At 43.7% G+C, this 16,936-nt stretch overlaps 2 protein-coding genes across 2 annotated transcripts in view; both read right to left on the bottom strand.

Moving 5' to 3' along the window:
• TJP2 (tight junction protein 2) overlaps nt 1-16,936 on the bottom strand; it is a 389,609-nt gene that overhangs the window by 1,045 nt on the left and 371,628 nt on the right. The gene's annotated exons all lie outside the window — the stretch shown is intronic.
• CFAP95 (cilia and flagella associated protein 95) lies at nt 4,270-15,398 on the bottom strand. The gene is made up of 6 exons (XM_078861897.1): nt 15,166-15,398; nt 14,531-14,639; nt 11,856-11,977; nt 10,461-10,535; nt 8,579-8,642; nt 4,270-4,816 (listed from the first exon to the last, which is right to left on the bottom strand). The coding sequence occupies exons 1-6, from the start codon at nt 15,258-15,260 to the stop codon at nt 4,643-4,645; spliced, it is 639 nt and encodes a 212-aa protein (XP_078718023.1). The 5' UTR covers nt 15,261-15,398; the 3' UTR covers nt 4,270-4,642.

Here is a 16,936-nt window from a genome sequence, read left to right as displayed (position 1 = left end):
AGTGAAAAACTTTGTTTTTACGGGTTAATTTTTTAGAAGCGACCTATCACAAATGATAGCTCAACGAAGGTGGCTTATCACGTGGCAATGTATAGCAGCCAAACACTCCAAATGCACGTTTCTGAATGTGAAGGTAAAAACCGGAGGAACCGAAGGAATATCCACGCGACCACGTGGAGAGAGACACGCACACTCCAACTACTATACAGGCAGCGTCAGGGTCGGGATCGCACCCACGACCTCCTGCACACCAGGCGAGGGAGTTAACACCTCGCCACCGTGACGCCCTGATAGCGCCCTATGAGTAAGGTCCTGTAAAGACCAAACCGTGTGGATAGCTAGCGGCATATGAGCCGCGTACAAGTTGTTTGGTGATATGCGGTTAAAATGTTTGCGCAAAGAGGCACCATAGTTTGTGATGTTTTGGTGGCAGGCTGAGAGGCTGTGTATGGGCACCTATTGGCCCGTCGATTTTTTTGGACATTCTCTTGCGAGACAAAACAGTGAGTCTATATGTGCCCGATATATATAGATGTTTTACCCACATTTCTCATGCCAAATGTCCACCCCCGCCCCCACCCCGTGACGTTAAATTTATTTTTTTATAAAAGACCAAGCAGTGTTCAAGTATAATTAATTATTTTGGCAAACCAACAACAGCTGCATAAACACAACCAGTGCAATGTAAATGTATATAGCTACATTTTCGTCTTTCGTGTAACACATTTTTTAAAGCACGGGGCTTTTTTTAAATCCGAAATAATGCAGCTATTAGTATTTGACATTTCATATTATAGTTTGACATACATTCAAGTAAATGTTTTATCCGGCATTGGGTCTCAAAATGCACCTAAAATACAAATGCATCTGTATACCGTGCATGCATAACGTACCGTGAAGCAGAAAGTTAAACCATCTGGCTTAGAAACACAGCATAACTAATATGTGATATAATTATAAAAAAATATATGTAGATACGTAGAAATTCATTTAAGAAGGGGAGTTAAAATTATTCGTGTTTATAAATGAAATGCTCATTGCCTTTTCGAGGGTGCTGTAATACATGACCAACTGCTGAAGATCTACGATGATGTTAAAGAACAGTGATAGGTGAGAGTCCAAGTATATGAAATCAAGAGGCTTTTGAGTGAGCTTTATGTGCCGAGTACCCAAATGTTAACTACCTCACCTGGTATGCAGGAGGTCGTGGGTTCGATCCCAACCCTGACGCCTGTATATTTGGAGTTTGCATGTTCTCTCTCTCTCTCTCTCCGTGATTGTGTGGGTCCTCCGTCTTTTCCTTACACATTTAGAAAGGTGCGTTCAGAGTATTTGGCTGCGATAAATTTTCACGCGATACGCCACTTCGGAAAAAGAGCTACATAAATTTCGATTTAAAGCTTTCGTGACTGCAGGGATTCATCTTCTTGGTTCTTTCGGTAAAGTCACGTAGAAGGGAAATAATAAAATAATAAAAATATAACAGAAAATAATATAATAATATTATATAATATATTTTATTATGTTTTATTTTTATTATTTTATTATAATAAAATAATAAAAAATTAAACATAATAGAATAATAAAAATAAAACATAATTAAATAATATAGTATAATATATTTTATTATGTTTTATTTTTATTATTTCATTATTTCCCTTCAAACAATAACAATACTGCAGCAATGTCAACAACAACAGATAACATTTGCTACGAAGCGGCAGTGAAATCACAAAGGCGCTTGTGCCGTGCCACGTGCACTTCGAGGCTCTGTGCAGTGTCGTGGGGGACCCCGGTACCAGGGGGTCATGGGACAGACCCAGGTGATATGGGATCGCTGACTGAGATGACGGTGGTGCATGCAATACAACTCTCGGTTGATGGGTTTCTCATCTGTCTGTGCATAAGCTGCGTGCGATCCCCATCGTTTTACACGTTTTCTCCAGGCTCTCAAGTTTCCCTCCTCCAGATGTGAAACGCCATTTCTGCCGGCGTAAAAAACAAGAGTCGTGAGACCCAGCAAGCCCTTCCCCCCCCCCCCTCATGATTATTCATCATCATCATCAACACCATAGCCATTATCTATATTCTATACACTGCTGGATGAAGGCCTCCTCCTGCTGTCGCCATCCCTGGTCTTGTGATAACGATTCTACTAGCTCCTGCACATGAGTTGATTTCATCGCTCCATCTCTCTGTGGTGGGCATCACCTCGAGGGCGTCCCCTCCCTTGGGGTGACTTCTCCATCGTTAGTCTCAGGTCATCCATCATCATCATCCCTGCCGGCGATGTGTCCTACCCAAGCCCACTTACTTTTCTTAACGACCACTGTGATGACTCTACCTTGTCTTTCTAATGCGCGAGTTTCTTCGTCTCTCCCGGTGCGACTTCAAGGATGCTCCTCACACACGATTCGATGTGCACTTCTAAACTTCCATTCTTGACCAATGTCCACGTTTCCGTACCATGTCATGGCAGGTGACATGCACCGAATACACATCTTACGTAGGCACATTTTGGCGTGTTGCTTTTCATGATCAAGTACCGTTTTCCAAAAGTAACCCCATTCACTCTCACCCACCTATTTATTTCATCGTTTTAATTCGGCTTAACCTTCAAAATACATTGAACCATTCCGATTTGCTGATGGCATGGTCATGTTGATGGACGGTCACGCTGTCAGTCCCACACGGGAGGTCAGAACCCTTCGTGTTTTGTTTGACCAGTCATTATCCTTTGAGGCACATATATCGAAGGTGGTAAAAATGTCCTTTTTCCACCTAAGTAATATTGCCAGAATGCATCGCTTCGTGTCACCTGCTGACTTGGAGAGACTGGTCCATGCTTTTGTGTTGTCCCCACTCAATTACTGCAACGCCTCACCGGTTGGGATTCCGAGCAAAGTACAGGGCAGACTCCAGCTTGTTCAGAATGCATCTGCTAGTGCTTAGACCACGTACACCATTCCGTGAACACATCACACCAGTCTTCTTATCCCTTCATTGGCTACTGGTCAAATTCCGAGTGGATTTTAAGATACTGCTATTAACCTATACGGCTTTAAAAGGGATCACCCCACATTACTTGCAGGAACTAATACATTTATATATTCCATCAAGGTCCTCGAGATATTCTGAACTGCAACTGTTCAGCACTCCCAGGTCTAGGTGGCGTTCTTTTGGTAATTGAGCTTTTGTTAGCGTTGCACCCAAGCTATGGAACGCCTGGCCACTTGAAATCAGGAAATCAGCGTCGGTCGATATATGTAAGTCTGCTCTGAAAACCCATCTCTTAAAAGTGATCCTTCCCTCTTTAGTTTGGTCGGTTGCCCCTGATTCTGTTTGTGTTTCCTGCATTGTGCATTGAAGTCATCTAGGCAGGAATGCGTATTATACATTTGAATTATTATACTGATCAAAATTTTATTCAGAAATTATCGTGGAACTTAATAAAATATGCAAATATTGGCTCAGGATGAAGTATGAATAGAACAACATTTATGTGTATTTTCTATAAACAAATAGAGATATCTTGTGTAGGGAGATAACTGGAAAAAAACACACCAGAGGGTATATGTACTATTAGGCAATCCATATTAGGCAATTGTTAAAGACTGGCCTAAATGATCATGAATACTCTATTATTAAATCTCATTTATTATTCTGCCTTGAGAACACAAATCCAGATTGCGAGAGAAATACAATTTTAATCCTAATTATTTTGTTAAAACTGGCACTTCATCAACATAAATTGTAAATGCACCATGCTGCTTCACGCAGATGCTGGTTTAGCTCCGAGTTGAGCCTGCCAAATTAAATGTCATGCACTTTTTTTTAATAGATCTTAGACAAGATCGAAATTTTAACCACTTTATTGCCGGGAAGTGTAGATTGTGCAGTGGATCATTAAAACTCTTGAATTTCACGGGATGTCTATTTATTATTAAAAAGGGCCGTCTTACTGATTCACTTTCAACACACAGTATATATGGGAATATGGGAAAATTCCAGGAGCATGTGCTCATTCTTCAAGCCATCAGTTCATCGTTGTTTTCATAAACCGCTAACCCACATACAATATTGATCAGAAAAAGCTGATGAAGGGATGTTATTGTTAGAGACAACAAATGTATGTGTTCACATGCGGATACACTCTGCTTTACTTCCAACAACAAAGTCAACCACAAGGCATCTCAATAGCATTTAAAATCAATAAAAATAAATGATAAAAACCAGAATATTCTGAAGGATCAGCAAATACAGATTTAAGAACATAATTAGAAATGTATATGAAGGGATTAGTCAACATCATCAAATTACATTTTATGTAAGGAATTCTCTAAAGGCTTTGTGATTTAAAATATAACCTTCGAGTCTGTGAAAATGTTAAAATTGACTTATTTTAGGGACTCCATTCACAGCTGGCTAGGTGAAATCACATCGACATCAATACATTGTATTTAACGTACGCCTTTCTTAGTGCAAAGTGCCCTTCTAAATTACACTCAAATTGGTGTTGGCCAATCGACCCTTTAATAGCGTATACTGCGCATTGATCACCACACTTGTCTATTTTTTCAAATGCAGTTTTTTTTTCCGTGGGGGGAATGAAGCTGGGACTATTGGCCTGCCTACGATCTGGTCATCCACAGGCGCTGAAGCGTCGCTTCACGTTGTAGATGTTGTTGGTGCCGGGGTCTTGCTCGTCCTGCCACGTGCTCTGTCCAGAGTGAGGGTGGACAGCGCCTGTGGCCGTGAACTGGGTGGGAGACTTCCTGTGCGAGCCCCAGAGAATCGGCGGGAAGGGCGGCCCAGCCTGCGGGCAGTCAACAGCGGATCAATGGCGGAAACACGCGGACAATGGGAATGCGCCGTGGATGTGTGTGTGTTCGTGCAGTGTTGTACTTCCTTCGCACCGTACGTAGCTGACCGTGCTCATCGGACGTACGGGGGGGAGAAGGACAATAACATAAACACAAAGAAGCCGTTCGAAAGCAATTTTTTTCAATTTAGTATCGTAGTGTTTAGTGTAGTGCGTAGCGGTGTGTGTAGCGTAGTATGTAGTGTATAGTGTAGTGTATGTTGAACTTATTTCGCACCGTACGTAGCCAACCATGCTTATCGGAGGTGCAGGGGGATGGACAATAAACTAAACACGAAAAGCAGTTCTAGACAAATGATTTAAAAGTCCATAGCTCCAGTAGCTTACGAATATCGGAAGAGCGTTCCAGACGGCTGCAGAAGCGCATCTGAAGTGTGACCTCCACTCATCAATTACATTTCTACCGATAAAAGGAGTCAGTGTTTCCACGTTCAAGTGAGCGTTGTCTGGTGCTCATTTTCGTCAATAGCTCTGAACACGTGGCTCAAATTCCACGTTCCAATAACAGGGACCATTCTTTTTGTATGTACAAGACAAACCATGTTGATTTTTTTACAAAATGCAACACGAATCACGTCGCAGTATTAAAATGGGAACAATGATAAAATAATATCAAATATTTCAAAATGTATCGCTGCATATAGGATCGTGTGAGGCTAAGTAAATTAAAAAAGAATAGATTTTATTATTTGGTTCTTTGGTAAAGTCACGTAAATTAAATATTATTTCATTTTTTTTCTACGTGACTTTACCGAAAGAACCAAAGAGTAATTCCTGAAGTCATGAAAGCTTCAAATCCAAAATATATTTTATGATTACTATCATCATCCAAAATCATAGTGTCAAATGAAGAAGTGGCAGCAACTTGTGGAGGTCTTCATCCAGTAGTGGAGTGATCGTTTGCTGGTGACAATGACCGTGATGATTTATAATAAAGTTTGTTTTGGGTTAGATCACATACGTATAAACGTGTCAGTAATCCACCACGACCCGACACAGCCAATTAGTAAGATGTCTCGTAAACAAAAGGTCCCAATTAGTCACTAGTTCAGCACACCGGTGTGTTGGAGAGTAAACATTTACAAATTGAGCACCGTGACGTGTCGCTGGTGATTTACAACCAGCTTCATCAGGCGATTTGCCAGAATTTTTAAGGTGTCTTCCTCTATCCGTTTCTCAAATAAAGTAACGGTGATGTCATCGCGACTATGATGATGATGATGATCACGCCATATGGCTACATTGAAACCCATCTGGCGAGGCAGCAGTGCTTCTAAACGGGTGATCATGCTTCAAGGTTGATTCAGTTCATCGCCACCGCAGGCCGAGTAAAACGATCACCACCTGGTAAGAAACACCACTTGAAGGGAAATTAGCGTCGGTTGATGTACCCTACGGTGAGACAGTGGTGTTCAACCAAAGAATCGTGGACTTTAAGCCACAGGATCTGCACTACCCGTGAATATGTGCGTTGGCCAATATTCCTTTGAACATCTGACGCTTTGATTTTGAATGGTATATTGTATTGGTCTTGATTTGTGTTGCGACCGAAACGTCGTGTTATTATATTTTCTCTCTACGTGAATTTACCGAAAGAACCGGAGAGTATTTACACCGTATTACTCTTATTGTTATACACTTATAGCCTATAAACGGTTAGATCAAGAGTTGTATGTTAAAGTCCGGCAGGCATATTAATAATCATGTAACTGTGCGCACGCATCCTCAGCTATCAAAGGTCAGGCATCTGCACTCAGCTAAAGTGCCGTAGCCCACAGACACAGGGCAATTGCATGGGTGGTGTCTGTCTGTGTTTCTCTGGGCACTGGGCCAGATAAAACAATTTCCTCTTGATTTGAGGCTAGAAAAGGCACGCAGACTCTGGTCACCTTCCTTACTGTTACATTTGTTGGCACTCGTTCCTCTGTGCGGGAGAAGGGAGGCTGCTTTGACCTGGATGAGATTTTATACTCAAGAGTTCACCGCCAGTCACATCTCATTTTTTCTGGAAGACTTTGCCGTTTTGTTCCTGGATTTTTCTGTTTGCGCATAGTCACTTTAAGATGTTTTCTTGTTCATGTTTTTGTTTTTTGTTTGTTGCGGTTGCACCCGAATGGCTCACAGGGCCATACCTAATAAATGAAACTAAATATAAGACTCGACCAGAACCATTTATATATAATGTAACCAACATCGGTGTAATTAAGGCAAGATCTAGGTCCACGCGAATAAACACAATGAAAGTGCATCTCAACCAAAAAAAACCCAGCTCGTACTGTGCCATGCGGATTCTTTTCAAGGGTTCTTCAATATGCATTAGGCGCACGTTTGTGCGTCGAAGTCAATCGAACTCATGCGTTGCTTAAAATCTCGCCGTCTCATCGGCACTACCATCAGCTGTTGTGTATCCAACTGCCATCACCATCACTCATCGTCCCCTGTGATGCCCACAATCCATCGCACTCCCCGACACATGCGTTCATCTCGTCACTCCGTAACGGCGGCGGTCTCCCCGTCTCTTTACTTTTAATTTATCAGTTTCATTTTTCAAGCGAGCATCTCTGCACACTTCCTCGTTTGTTCCATTTTCATTGTCAGTGCCAATGTTGCTGTTACAGCGGGTAATATAAGCACTGATTGAAAACTTTCTTCATTATTAAGTCCAGCTTTTTTTTAAAGCATGTTCACCTCTTTGCATCATCATTTTGATCCTGACCTAGCTTCAATAACTGCCCTAGTTATGCACATTTTGTTGTATTACGTCTCTCCCACAATAATTAGCAAACTCTCTGCTCATATTTATCGAGGCTAACTTTGTAGCCTTCTTTGTGACGTTTAAAAATATTTTTCCAGTAACGAACTTTCACTGTTTGTTAAATATGAAAGAGCTAAAAGAAAATTATCCATGTAAGCATAAACTTGTATTTCTCCAATCTCATTTTCACACTATATCTGATCATGTTCCTGTAAATAACCTTGGAGAAAGCGTAACTGCTTGCCTGACTTATTTGCTGATTTGTAGATTCGGAGCAATCTTAATCTAGCAACTCTTCTTGGTAAATGGTTAGGATAATGTCTATATATTATGAATGCATTGGTTGTGAGAGTGTGTATAACTCCTTTGGTTCCACTGAATCAAGTGTCTTATTTTATATATATGTAAAAGCCAGGTATTATGACATTTGATATTCATTTCCCTTTTCTGTGATGACTGATATTGTGTATGTGGTCATGGTGGAAAAGCCGTTGCTATACCCAGCTTCATATGTAGTTGGTTCCCCTCTAAAACATCCACGAGTTTGTTTGTTAAGATTTTGTGAACAATTGTATTTGTGTGTGTGTGCCTATGTATACACAGAGACAATACATCCTGTTATGCCTTATAAAGCATAAGGCCCAAGTATAATGAGTGAGCACCTACTGAGATTATTATTACTACAAATGATGTGACCAGGCCGCCTTTGTCTCTCCAGTGGTGATGTTTACTCACCGCATGTGCACTCATGTAAATGCGCAGTTTCTCTCTCGTCTCTGTATACTGTGGTATGTGGCTGTGTTCATGCCTGTAATGTTGCAGCGGGGATTTCACTGCGAGGCAGAAGGATGTGTTTAATGAAGCCTCGGGGCTTATTTAAATGTGCTTGAATAAAATGTGTGAGCATTGCAGCTGCGATGAAGTCACGCGGGTCTTCTTACCCTTGTGCTGGATATGTGCGAGTATGGTGGGATGTAGTCAGCCTGATAGATCGTTTTCAGTCGCCTGGGTAACCACACAAGCGTACACCACGAACACACATAGTCAATAGAGAAGATGAAATGTTATACATTGGCAATGACCTCAATACATTTATATTGTATTTATCAGTCAATGTCGTAATGGTAATGCATTAAATAATTCTGGGATTTTAACGGTCGAGAAAAAACATTAACTTCCCGTAATTAATAGTTCCACTGTACCCGCAAAGCAACTTTGCTTCAGCATTTAGCACAAATGGCTTTCAATTACATGCACAATTGTGAAATTACAACACGGTGCCATGTTGTTACTTGCCAAAAACTTGCGGCCTTGGCCTGCGACGTTCGTGCAATTTGCGGACAGACGTGGCAACGTTCAACAAAAGCAGAGTGGAGGGGAAAACGGATGAGGGCACAACGCCACCACCATCCTCCGACAAGATGCACAACGGAGCACAGGGCCCTACTCGGTGCCAGATGAAGCTAGTGAGGGGCCTGTAGCATATGTTATAAGGGGTCCTAAATTAAAAAAACACAAATATTAAAACACAATATTTTTACCTGCATAGTAAAGTAATTGTATTTTTTAATTTGCTATACAGCCAGATACTACGACAAATCGCTAACCTTAAACACCCAGTCGTTCATAAAAGTTGAAGGTGGTATAGTACTATAGTAATAGAGCAAGTGCAGAATCACTGAACTGGAATTGATAGATTTAGCGCGGGGCCCTTGAAAGTGCCGGGGCCCGTAGCATTTGTCACTTTTGCTACGACGATAATCCGGCATCTGTCCAGCCTCCTAACGCAGCTTCTCTTCATTCTCCGTTCTCTCTCTCTCTCGGCCTTGCCACCCTTCGGGCACTGAGCACGGTGCGAGACGCGCCTCGGCACTAATCTTCCCCAAATCGAACTTGCAGATGGCAAGCTCTGCAACGCTACCAGCGGCGCGCGGGGCTTCGCCCGAGTGTGACGAACGTGAAAATTGAGATTTTTTGAGCGCCGCCGAAAGCACCCCTGGGGGGGGAAGGGCACCTAATTCGCCGAAGGAATCGTGTTCGAGGACACAATTCATAGTTCAGGTTTTATATTCTTCCCATTGCTACTCGTTTAAAGAGGGCGATGCTTTAAACCAGTGGCTCCTCACCTGGGATGCACGCTGCACCCACTGGGTGGTGTGAGATGCCCTTTCTGGGGGTGCGAGACACGGGCAGATTTTTTTTTTCGAAGGCAAATCATCGAAAACACCAATTAAACACGGGCCACGTAAGTACAACTACTTTGATTCATCAAACCCCTACGTGTTTATTAACATTATTACAAAAAATTACGATTGAAAACCAAAGGGGTGTAAGGCTGCAGTAAAGGTTAATAGCCACTGCTTTAAAATGCTGCACAGTTGAAAATAAAATACGTTTAATGGTGTGCACAGGTGGGAATCGTCTAATTCTGTGTGTACGCATGTATTGATGATTAGCTATCGGCGCTAATCATTAATCATTAATACTGGGATTTTTGCACACAGCAGTTTTTTTGTGGAAGATTTGCTGGTTTATCCAGGATGTTTCTGTTGCGCGTCGTCGCTTTAAGATGTTCTCCGTTCACATTTTGTTTGTTGCGGTTGCACCCGACTTAAGAGCCGCACGGCTCACAGGGCTATACCAAATAAATGAAACTTGAAAGACTTGAATACTGCCCAGAAATGAGTCTGGGTTTACGGGCAGCACCTCCTGATGGCTGAAAATGATGCACTCCTACCCTAGTAGGCCGTGTGGTTCATGGGAAGTGTAAACAATATGTCATTTGTTACGTGGAGAGACACAAACATTCGGAAATTTACGTACGTTAAGTAAGTGTCGTAGGCTGGATGATACCGTGGCAAAACTGCCCCACCGCCAGTCTTAGGTCTGTTGGTGTCCCTGCCAATATAACATTCATTGCCACATATTAGATTTTTTTTTAAAACAACACATACATAACTGTGAACGTTGTTCAACGGTGCGTTTGATTTTATTAGCCGCTCGACACGTCGCGTGTGCTGGGCTAAAGTGCGAGTACTGCTGGCTCATCCAAGACGTCTGACGCAGCGCGGAAGAGTAGGCCAAATACCCTCTAGAGGGGCTCCCTTTAGTGTATGTTGAACTTCTTTTGCACCGTACGTAGCCAACCGTGGCAACCGGAGGTGCGGGGAAAGGACAACGAACTAAAACACAAACAGCAGTTAAAAAGAAATGAGTTTTCAATCTAGATTTAAAATATTGCTGGAGGCACATCTGCCATAATTGGTGTGAGCAGGCAACTGCAGTCCTGCACCTTTACCCGAACTATTGCTCTTGTTCTGATGTAGATAAACTACACAACATATCGTCATGTTTATAACCTTCGTGATCAAATTATCACCCTATTTTGTACACCATGCAAATGAAGTACAGTACATACATTTTTGTAATCACATATCGAGGCCCAACATGATCATGCACTTGTAAAGACTGGTCCAGATATCTTGTGACCCCCATTTAGTTCTCTAAAACTTAACATATAATTTTGAAAATGTAAGGTTTATCGAAAACAGAAATAAAAATGCACGTAAGAAAAATGTTAGGGGTCAATTAATTGGGGGGAGGGGGGTGCAGGGGGGTGGGGTCACAAGACATCCGGTCCACCCCGTACATTTAAAACTATGTCCAATCACGTTCACAAACAGAGGCATTCGATCCCCAAATGGCCTCAACGTCAATTCGAGAACCAAAAAAACGGATCCAACCCCGCACACGGACACGCACACACACGCACACACACGGACACGCACGCACACACACGGTCACGCACACACACGCGCGCAGACGGACACGTACACAAGCACACACACGGACACGCACACACACGCGCGCAGACGGACACGTACACAAGCACACACACACACACGCGCGCACACGGACATGCACACACGCACACACACGGACACGCACACACACACGCGCGCACACGGACACGTACACAAGCACACACACGGACACGCACACACACGCGCGCAGACGGACACGTACACAAGCACACACACACACACGCGCGCACACGGACATGCACACACGCACACACACGGACACGCACACACACGCGCGCACACGGACACGCACACACACGCGCGCACACGGACACGTACACAAGCACACACACGGACACGCACACACACGCGCGCACACGGACACGCACACAAGCACACACACGGACACGCACACCTTTTCTGTTCTGTCACGGGGAGGTGCTGCACGGTCAATGGACGCGTCTGTGTCCCCCACGACCCGCGGGGCTTAAGGAGTAGAATCTGTTCCAGCTGCGATCCCGTCGTTGTTCTCCAATCCTGTTAAGAAGAGTGGTTACAAACGCAGACCCCCCCCTCCCTATTCCCTCCTTCGCCGAAGGTGTGAAAATGGGAGCACACATCCTTGCAGTTAGCCATGGAGAGGGTGGGTGGGGGTGGGGAAGAGCAGGGTGCCTGCCTTGTAAACAGCTGGGACACAGCGTTATTCGGATCTTTAGTCCATTGACAACACAAGCCTACGTGTTAAACTCACAACACACAGGTTACGACAACACCTTGCTGCATGCTTAACCCCCCCCCCCCCCCGTGCATCTGTTTGTCAGTCAAGCCAAGCGACCACAGCCTCTCCGCATATGATCTTTATGGCGGTAACCTGGGGTTACTAAACAATACAAAATGGGCCGAGGCAATTAAATATTTTATTTCCGGGACACTATTTTTTCCAGGGGTGTTACTTAACTCCGCGACTGGGGTAACCAATAAATCCGAAATCAGTGCCACTCCGTGATGTCGAAACGCCAAACATTAGCATAACAAAATCCGTTATGGAAAAATGCAACTTTAAAGAGTGCATCGTGCACAGCTCGTCGAGATGAGTCGATTGCCGCATCGCCGACCATCGACAGACTAAAAATGACTGCATCACGGACATTATGCGAGAGCCATAATGTTCATATACACACGGAGGGTGGGGGTGCAAGAGCTCGAGCCGTACGCACACGATGGACAAATGTGGATCATCCCGATCATGGGCAGAGTTTGCGGGGGGGGGGGGGTGCATGGGGGAGGCAAGACCTCTCTCAAACTGGACACCTTCATATTATTTGGTAAAGTCACGTAGATAGAAGAAAAATAATAAAAAATAAAGTAAATAAAATTAATATAAATAAAGTAAAATAAAAAATAAAATACCACGACGTTTCGATCGCTAAAATTTAAATAATAAAAACGATTAATACAAAAAAATCGCTTGTGTTGAGATCGAAACGTCGTGGTTTTTTAATCACTTTAATTCTTATTAAAAAAAATTATACGTAACTTTACCGAAAGAAACAAAGAATATTAATTCCTGCAGTCACGAAAGTTTTAAGTCAAAATTTGGACCCCTTTAATTATTTATATTGGGTAATTTCCGATAAAGATTTGTTTTAATTATTAGAATTGCATGCACCCGCGATTCCTCATGTGAGTGATAAAGCGAAACACCCCCCCCCCACCGCTCAAATATAGAAGCCAAACTATCGCCTATGAATCCGATATTAATTTTGTTAAGCTTTAAACGTGTCCAAATTTAGATTAAGGTTCGCTGTCATGCAACCCTCCCACCGCACCGCCCACACCGCCCTGAGTGTGTGTCTGCCTCCCCCACACCTAAAACAAGGTCCCTCTAACAGGACTATAAATAGCCCAGGCACAGCGCTCCCTGGGCAGTGGGTGGCAGAGAGTGCCACTAATTCTCTCTGAAAATCCCTTGCTCACTCACAGAGGCGCGACGATAGTGAGATGTTATCTCCCTCGCCCAGTATACTGAAGGTCGTGGGGTTTCTCGATCCCGACCCCCCCCCCCCGATGCCTGTATATTTGGAGTTGGCATGATCTCCCCGTGGTCGCGTGGATTTTTAGCCGGGTCCTCTGGTTTATTTTCCACTCCACATTTTGAAACCTGCTTTTAGAGCAGTGGTTCTTAATATTTACTGCAACCAGCAACCCTTTGGTTCTCGATCGTACAAAAAAATGTATGTTCATAAATACATAGGTTTGATGAAACAAAGTAGTTGCAATCACGTGCACGTGCTTAATTTGTCTTTTCGCTGATTTACCTTCGAAACAAATCTGTCCATGTCTCGCACTCCTAGAAAGGGCATCTCGCACCTCCAGGGGGTGCGTGCACTTCAGATTAAGAATCACTGCTTTAGAGTATTTGGCTGCTATAAGTTTCTACATCGTAATGCCACTTCGTTAAGCTGTCACTTGTGATAGCCAGATCGCTTCTGAAAAAAGGGCTGTATAGCTCAGTGGGCTCTTACCTGGTAAAATTAAATAAAAAATAGTTAAATTTTAGTTTCGATCGATTTCACTGGTCAACAAAAAAAACATTTTTTTCTGGCCTGGACTTTTGCAGCTGTTTTAGACTAATTTCAGGGTGCTGATTCCAAAAATGATCTCAGATTTGCTCTATCACATCTCATTTTATGCTATCGGCATACCCCATTTTCATTGATTTTACCCGAAATTAACTCTGTCACTTATGATTGCAAGTTGTTGCGAGTCAGTGACTGCATTAGTGTTAAAATATGGTGCTGTATTTTTAGGATAGTGTGTTTATAGTATCATTTTATGTAGATATCCACATTTATTTAATATTTTTCTTCTGCAGTTTTTATTTAAAATGCAATATTTGATATCTCAAAAACCTGATGTGATAGACAAAAACTGATGCCAGATTTGGAATCAGTACTCCAAAACTACATTGAAACAGTTGGAATACCTAATGCCAGAAAAAGTGTGTTGACCAGTGTTTTCAAAGAAGCTTAAACGTGGATCATACAACGGGGGGTTGTGGCACGAGCACAAACACACACACGCACGGACCTCGTGGGAGGAGTTGCCGAGGCGTCTGTAGGTAGAGAGGTGCATGCTGCGATTGCCCATGGAATGTGACACATCGTAGTCCTTGGGCTCGGCCTCACGCGCCTGGTGCCTGGCAAGCACAAGACGGAGTCGGGGGGGGGCCCACAGGCAACGGTGGTTGTCATGCAGACGGAGAGAATAAGGTGGTGAATTAAAGGCGGACAAGAGAGATAGAGAGGGATTGTAAGAGGTTAAGTGCTGAAACGAAAAGGGAAAGAGCAAAGGGAGCGAGATTTAAATGTGTGGTGCTTGTAGTGTGGACATGGGTGGCCTTGCCTATATTATACAAGCAAATATGTACGTACACATGTGTTGTGCTCAACAACGGCTGTTTCTGCTGGCCCATCGAATGTATGTTTTGCTTACAGTATATGAGATATGGAGCAGAACAATGTTGAGAATGGAATACAGCAAATAACCAGCAGAGCGTATCGTGCTCATGTGGGGTCTTTTATTGTTTTTTTATTGTTGTTAAACACGTCATCGTGGTATTACTTGCTTGATAGACGTGAAATAAAGATCGCAGTAAGCCCAAACGATAGATTTGGCCCCGTTGGGCAAAGTGTAGCGTTGTCTATTCGTGTTAGAGCACATACCAGTCGGAGATGAGGATGGGTCTGCTATAAGCCATGTGGTCCGATTTCAGGTAGAGTGAGCCTTTCCGCTCCACGTACGATGGCACGGAAAACATGATTTGCGTCGAAAGATTGCTGGAACAAGGAAAGATCTCCTTTAAAATAAAAGTCGGCTCGTAAAGAGGGCCCTGTTTCAGCAGCTGTAAATCGTTCCTGAGCTCCCGGCGTCAGCTCCAGCGCTCTCTGTGCCGCTGTGTTTACATGACGACTGCGGGCATCACCATGGTGCACTTTTAACAAACACTACGAATGCACTCAGTGAAGCCGGCGGTGAATAGACGGCATCCACAAATACGCGCTTCTGAAAGGTGCAGAGAAAGTCAATAATGTTTATTGCATTAGTTCCTCGGCATTATTGGTTACCGATTTGGCAACGTAAAGGGTTATTCAACTGCTTTACTGAACGCGTAACGTCAAATAGATTAGCGGATTTTTTTTAAATGTATAGAATGTAAATTAAGATGGCACTTATTATTAATCCATAACAGAATGGGTTTACCACGTCCTTCAAGTCAACTATACTTCCCCAGTCTGATCAGTGAGCGCCGGTGATGGTTTAGTGCACAGTGCAGTACGCTAACCTACACCGCTATAAACCTGATGATCCGAATTTGATATCTGACCATTGTTCATGTCAGTGGCGAGTGAAATCTGAACCATCCTGGGGCTTCCTCCATCGCTCGCACTGACGACCCGCCTGGTGAAGTATGGTCAAAGAACCTCCAAGACTAACACGGAGGAGGGGGGGCGGGGGACTTTATCCATCAGGGGATTGGCAAAGGGCTGTACACAATTATATTTGCATGTTGCACATTATATTATAAAGTAGTTGTGTTGCTGGCTTAATTGTGAACACTACTGGACTTATGTGAAAGAGTTTCATAGCTCATCGGATTACTCCGGTAAAAATAAAGATTCAGATTCTGGACGTCACATGGTGGAAACGACATGTACCACGTCTTTCAAATACAGCGTAGCGCAAATATCCAGTTGGGGACAGAAATGTGAACATCTATGCACAACCGCGTGGCTGATGCGAGATTAAAAAAAAAACACTTCCCGACAGAGTGAATGACAACTTATTGCCAGGCACATCTGTGGCCGCATAACGGTTCGTCTCACAAGTGACGGCAGGTGACACTTTCACACGAAAAAAACTCCCATAGGCTGCATGCAGCAGCAGATATTAATAGCAGCAGCGCAGTTCTCCCCAAAAACCCTGACCCAATTTGAGGGCTGTGCTTAGAAAAATGCCAATTGATGCGAGCGATATACGTACGGCTTCGCACTACCGTTGGCATTTCAAAGGCCGACCACTGAAGCAAAATGTGAGTTCCCAGGATATTGCTAATCGTTGTGGAAATAGCAAAAACAGGCGAGACGCGCGCGACAGGCTGAGCGGCACTCAGTCTCTGCTGCGGCGACAGGTGCATGAAACATTGATTCAGCTCCTAACGATCTCGCTTCTTTGTCTATTGCAAATGGCACTCGTGGAGCCAATGGAGCGGATCAAACGCTCCGAGGACAGCAGCAGTGTGCCGCCTGTTCCGTGCCTGGGCAAAATGTGTAACCGCTAGGCATGTGCGCGTGTGTGTGCGCGCGCGAGAGAGAGTGGGGAGCGGTGGCGCAGTGGTTAGCGCACTGAGTTACGAATTCGGCGACCCGCCCACAAGCCAATTAGAGTGACAAATATTTGAACTGGTTCCTGGGCCTCCCACCCAGGCCACTCGTC

Source organism: Lampetra fluviatilis, chromosome 13, assembly GCF_964198595.1.
Source record: "Lampetra fluviatilis chromosome 13, kcLamFluv1.1, whole genome shotgun sequence".
In the NCBI taxonomy this organism is placed as follows: domain Eukaryota; kingdom Metazoa; phylum Chordata; class Hyperoartia; order Petromyzontiformes; family Petromyzontidae; genus Lampetra; species Lampetra fluviatilis.
The sequence above is the reverse complement of the archived record's forward strand: the minus strand, read 5'-3'. Positions and strand labels throughout refer to the sequence as shown.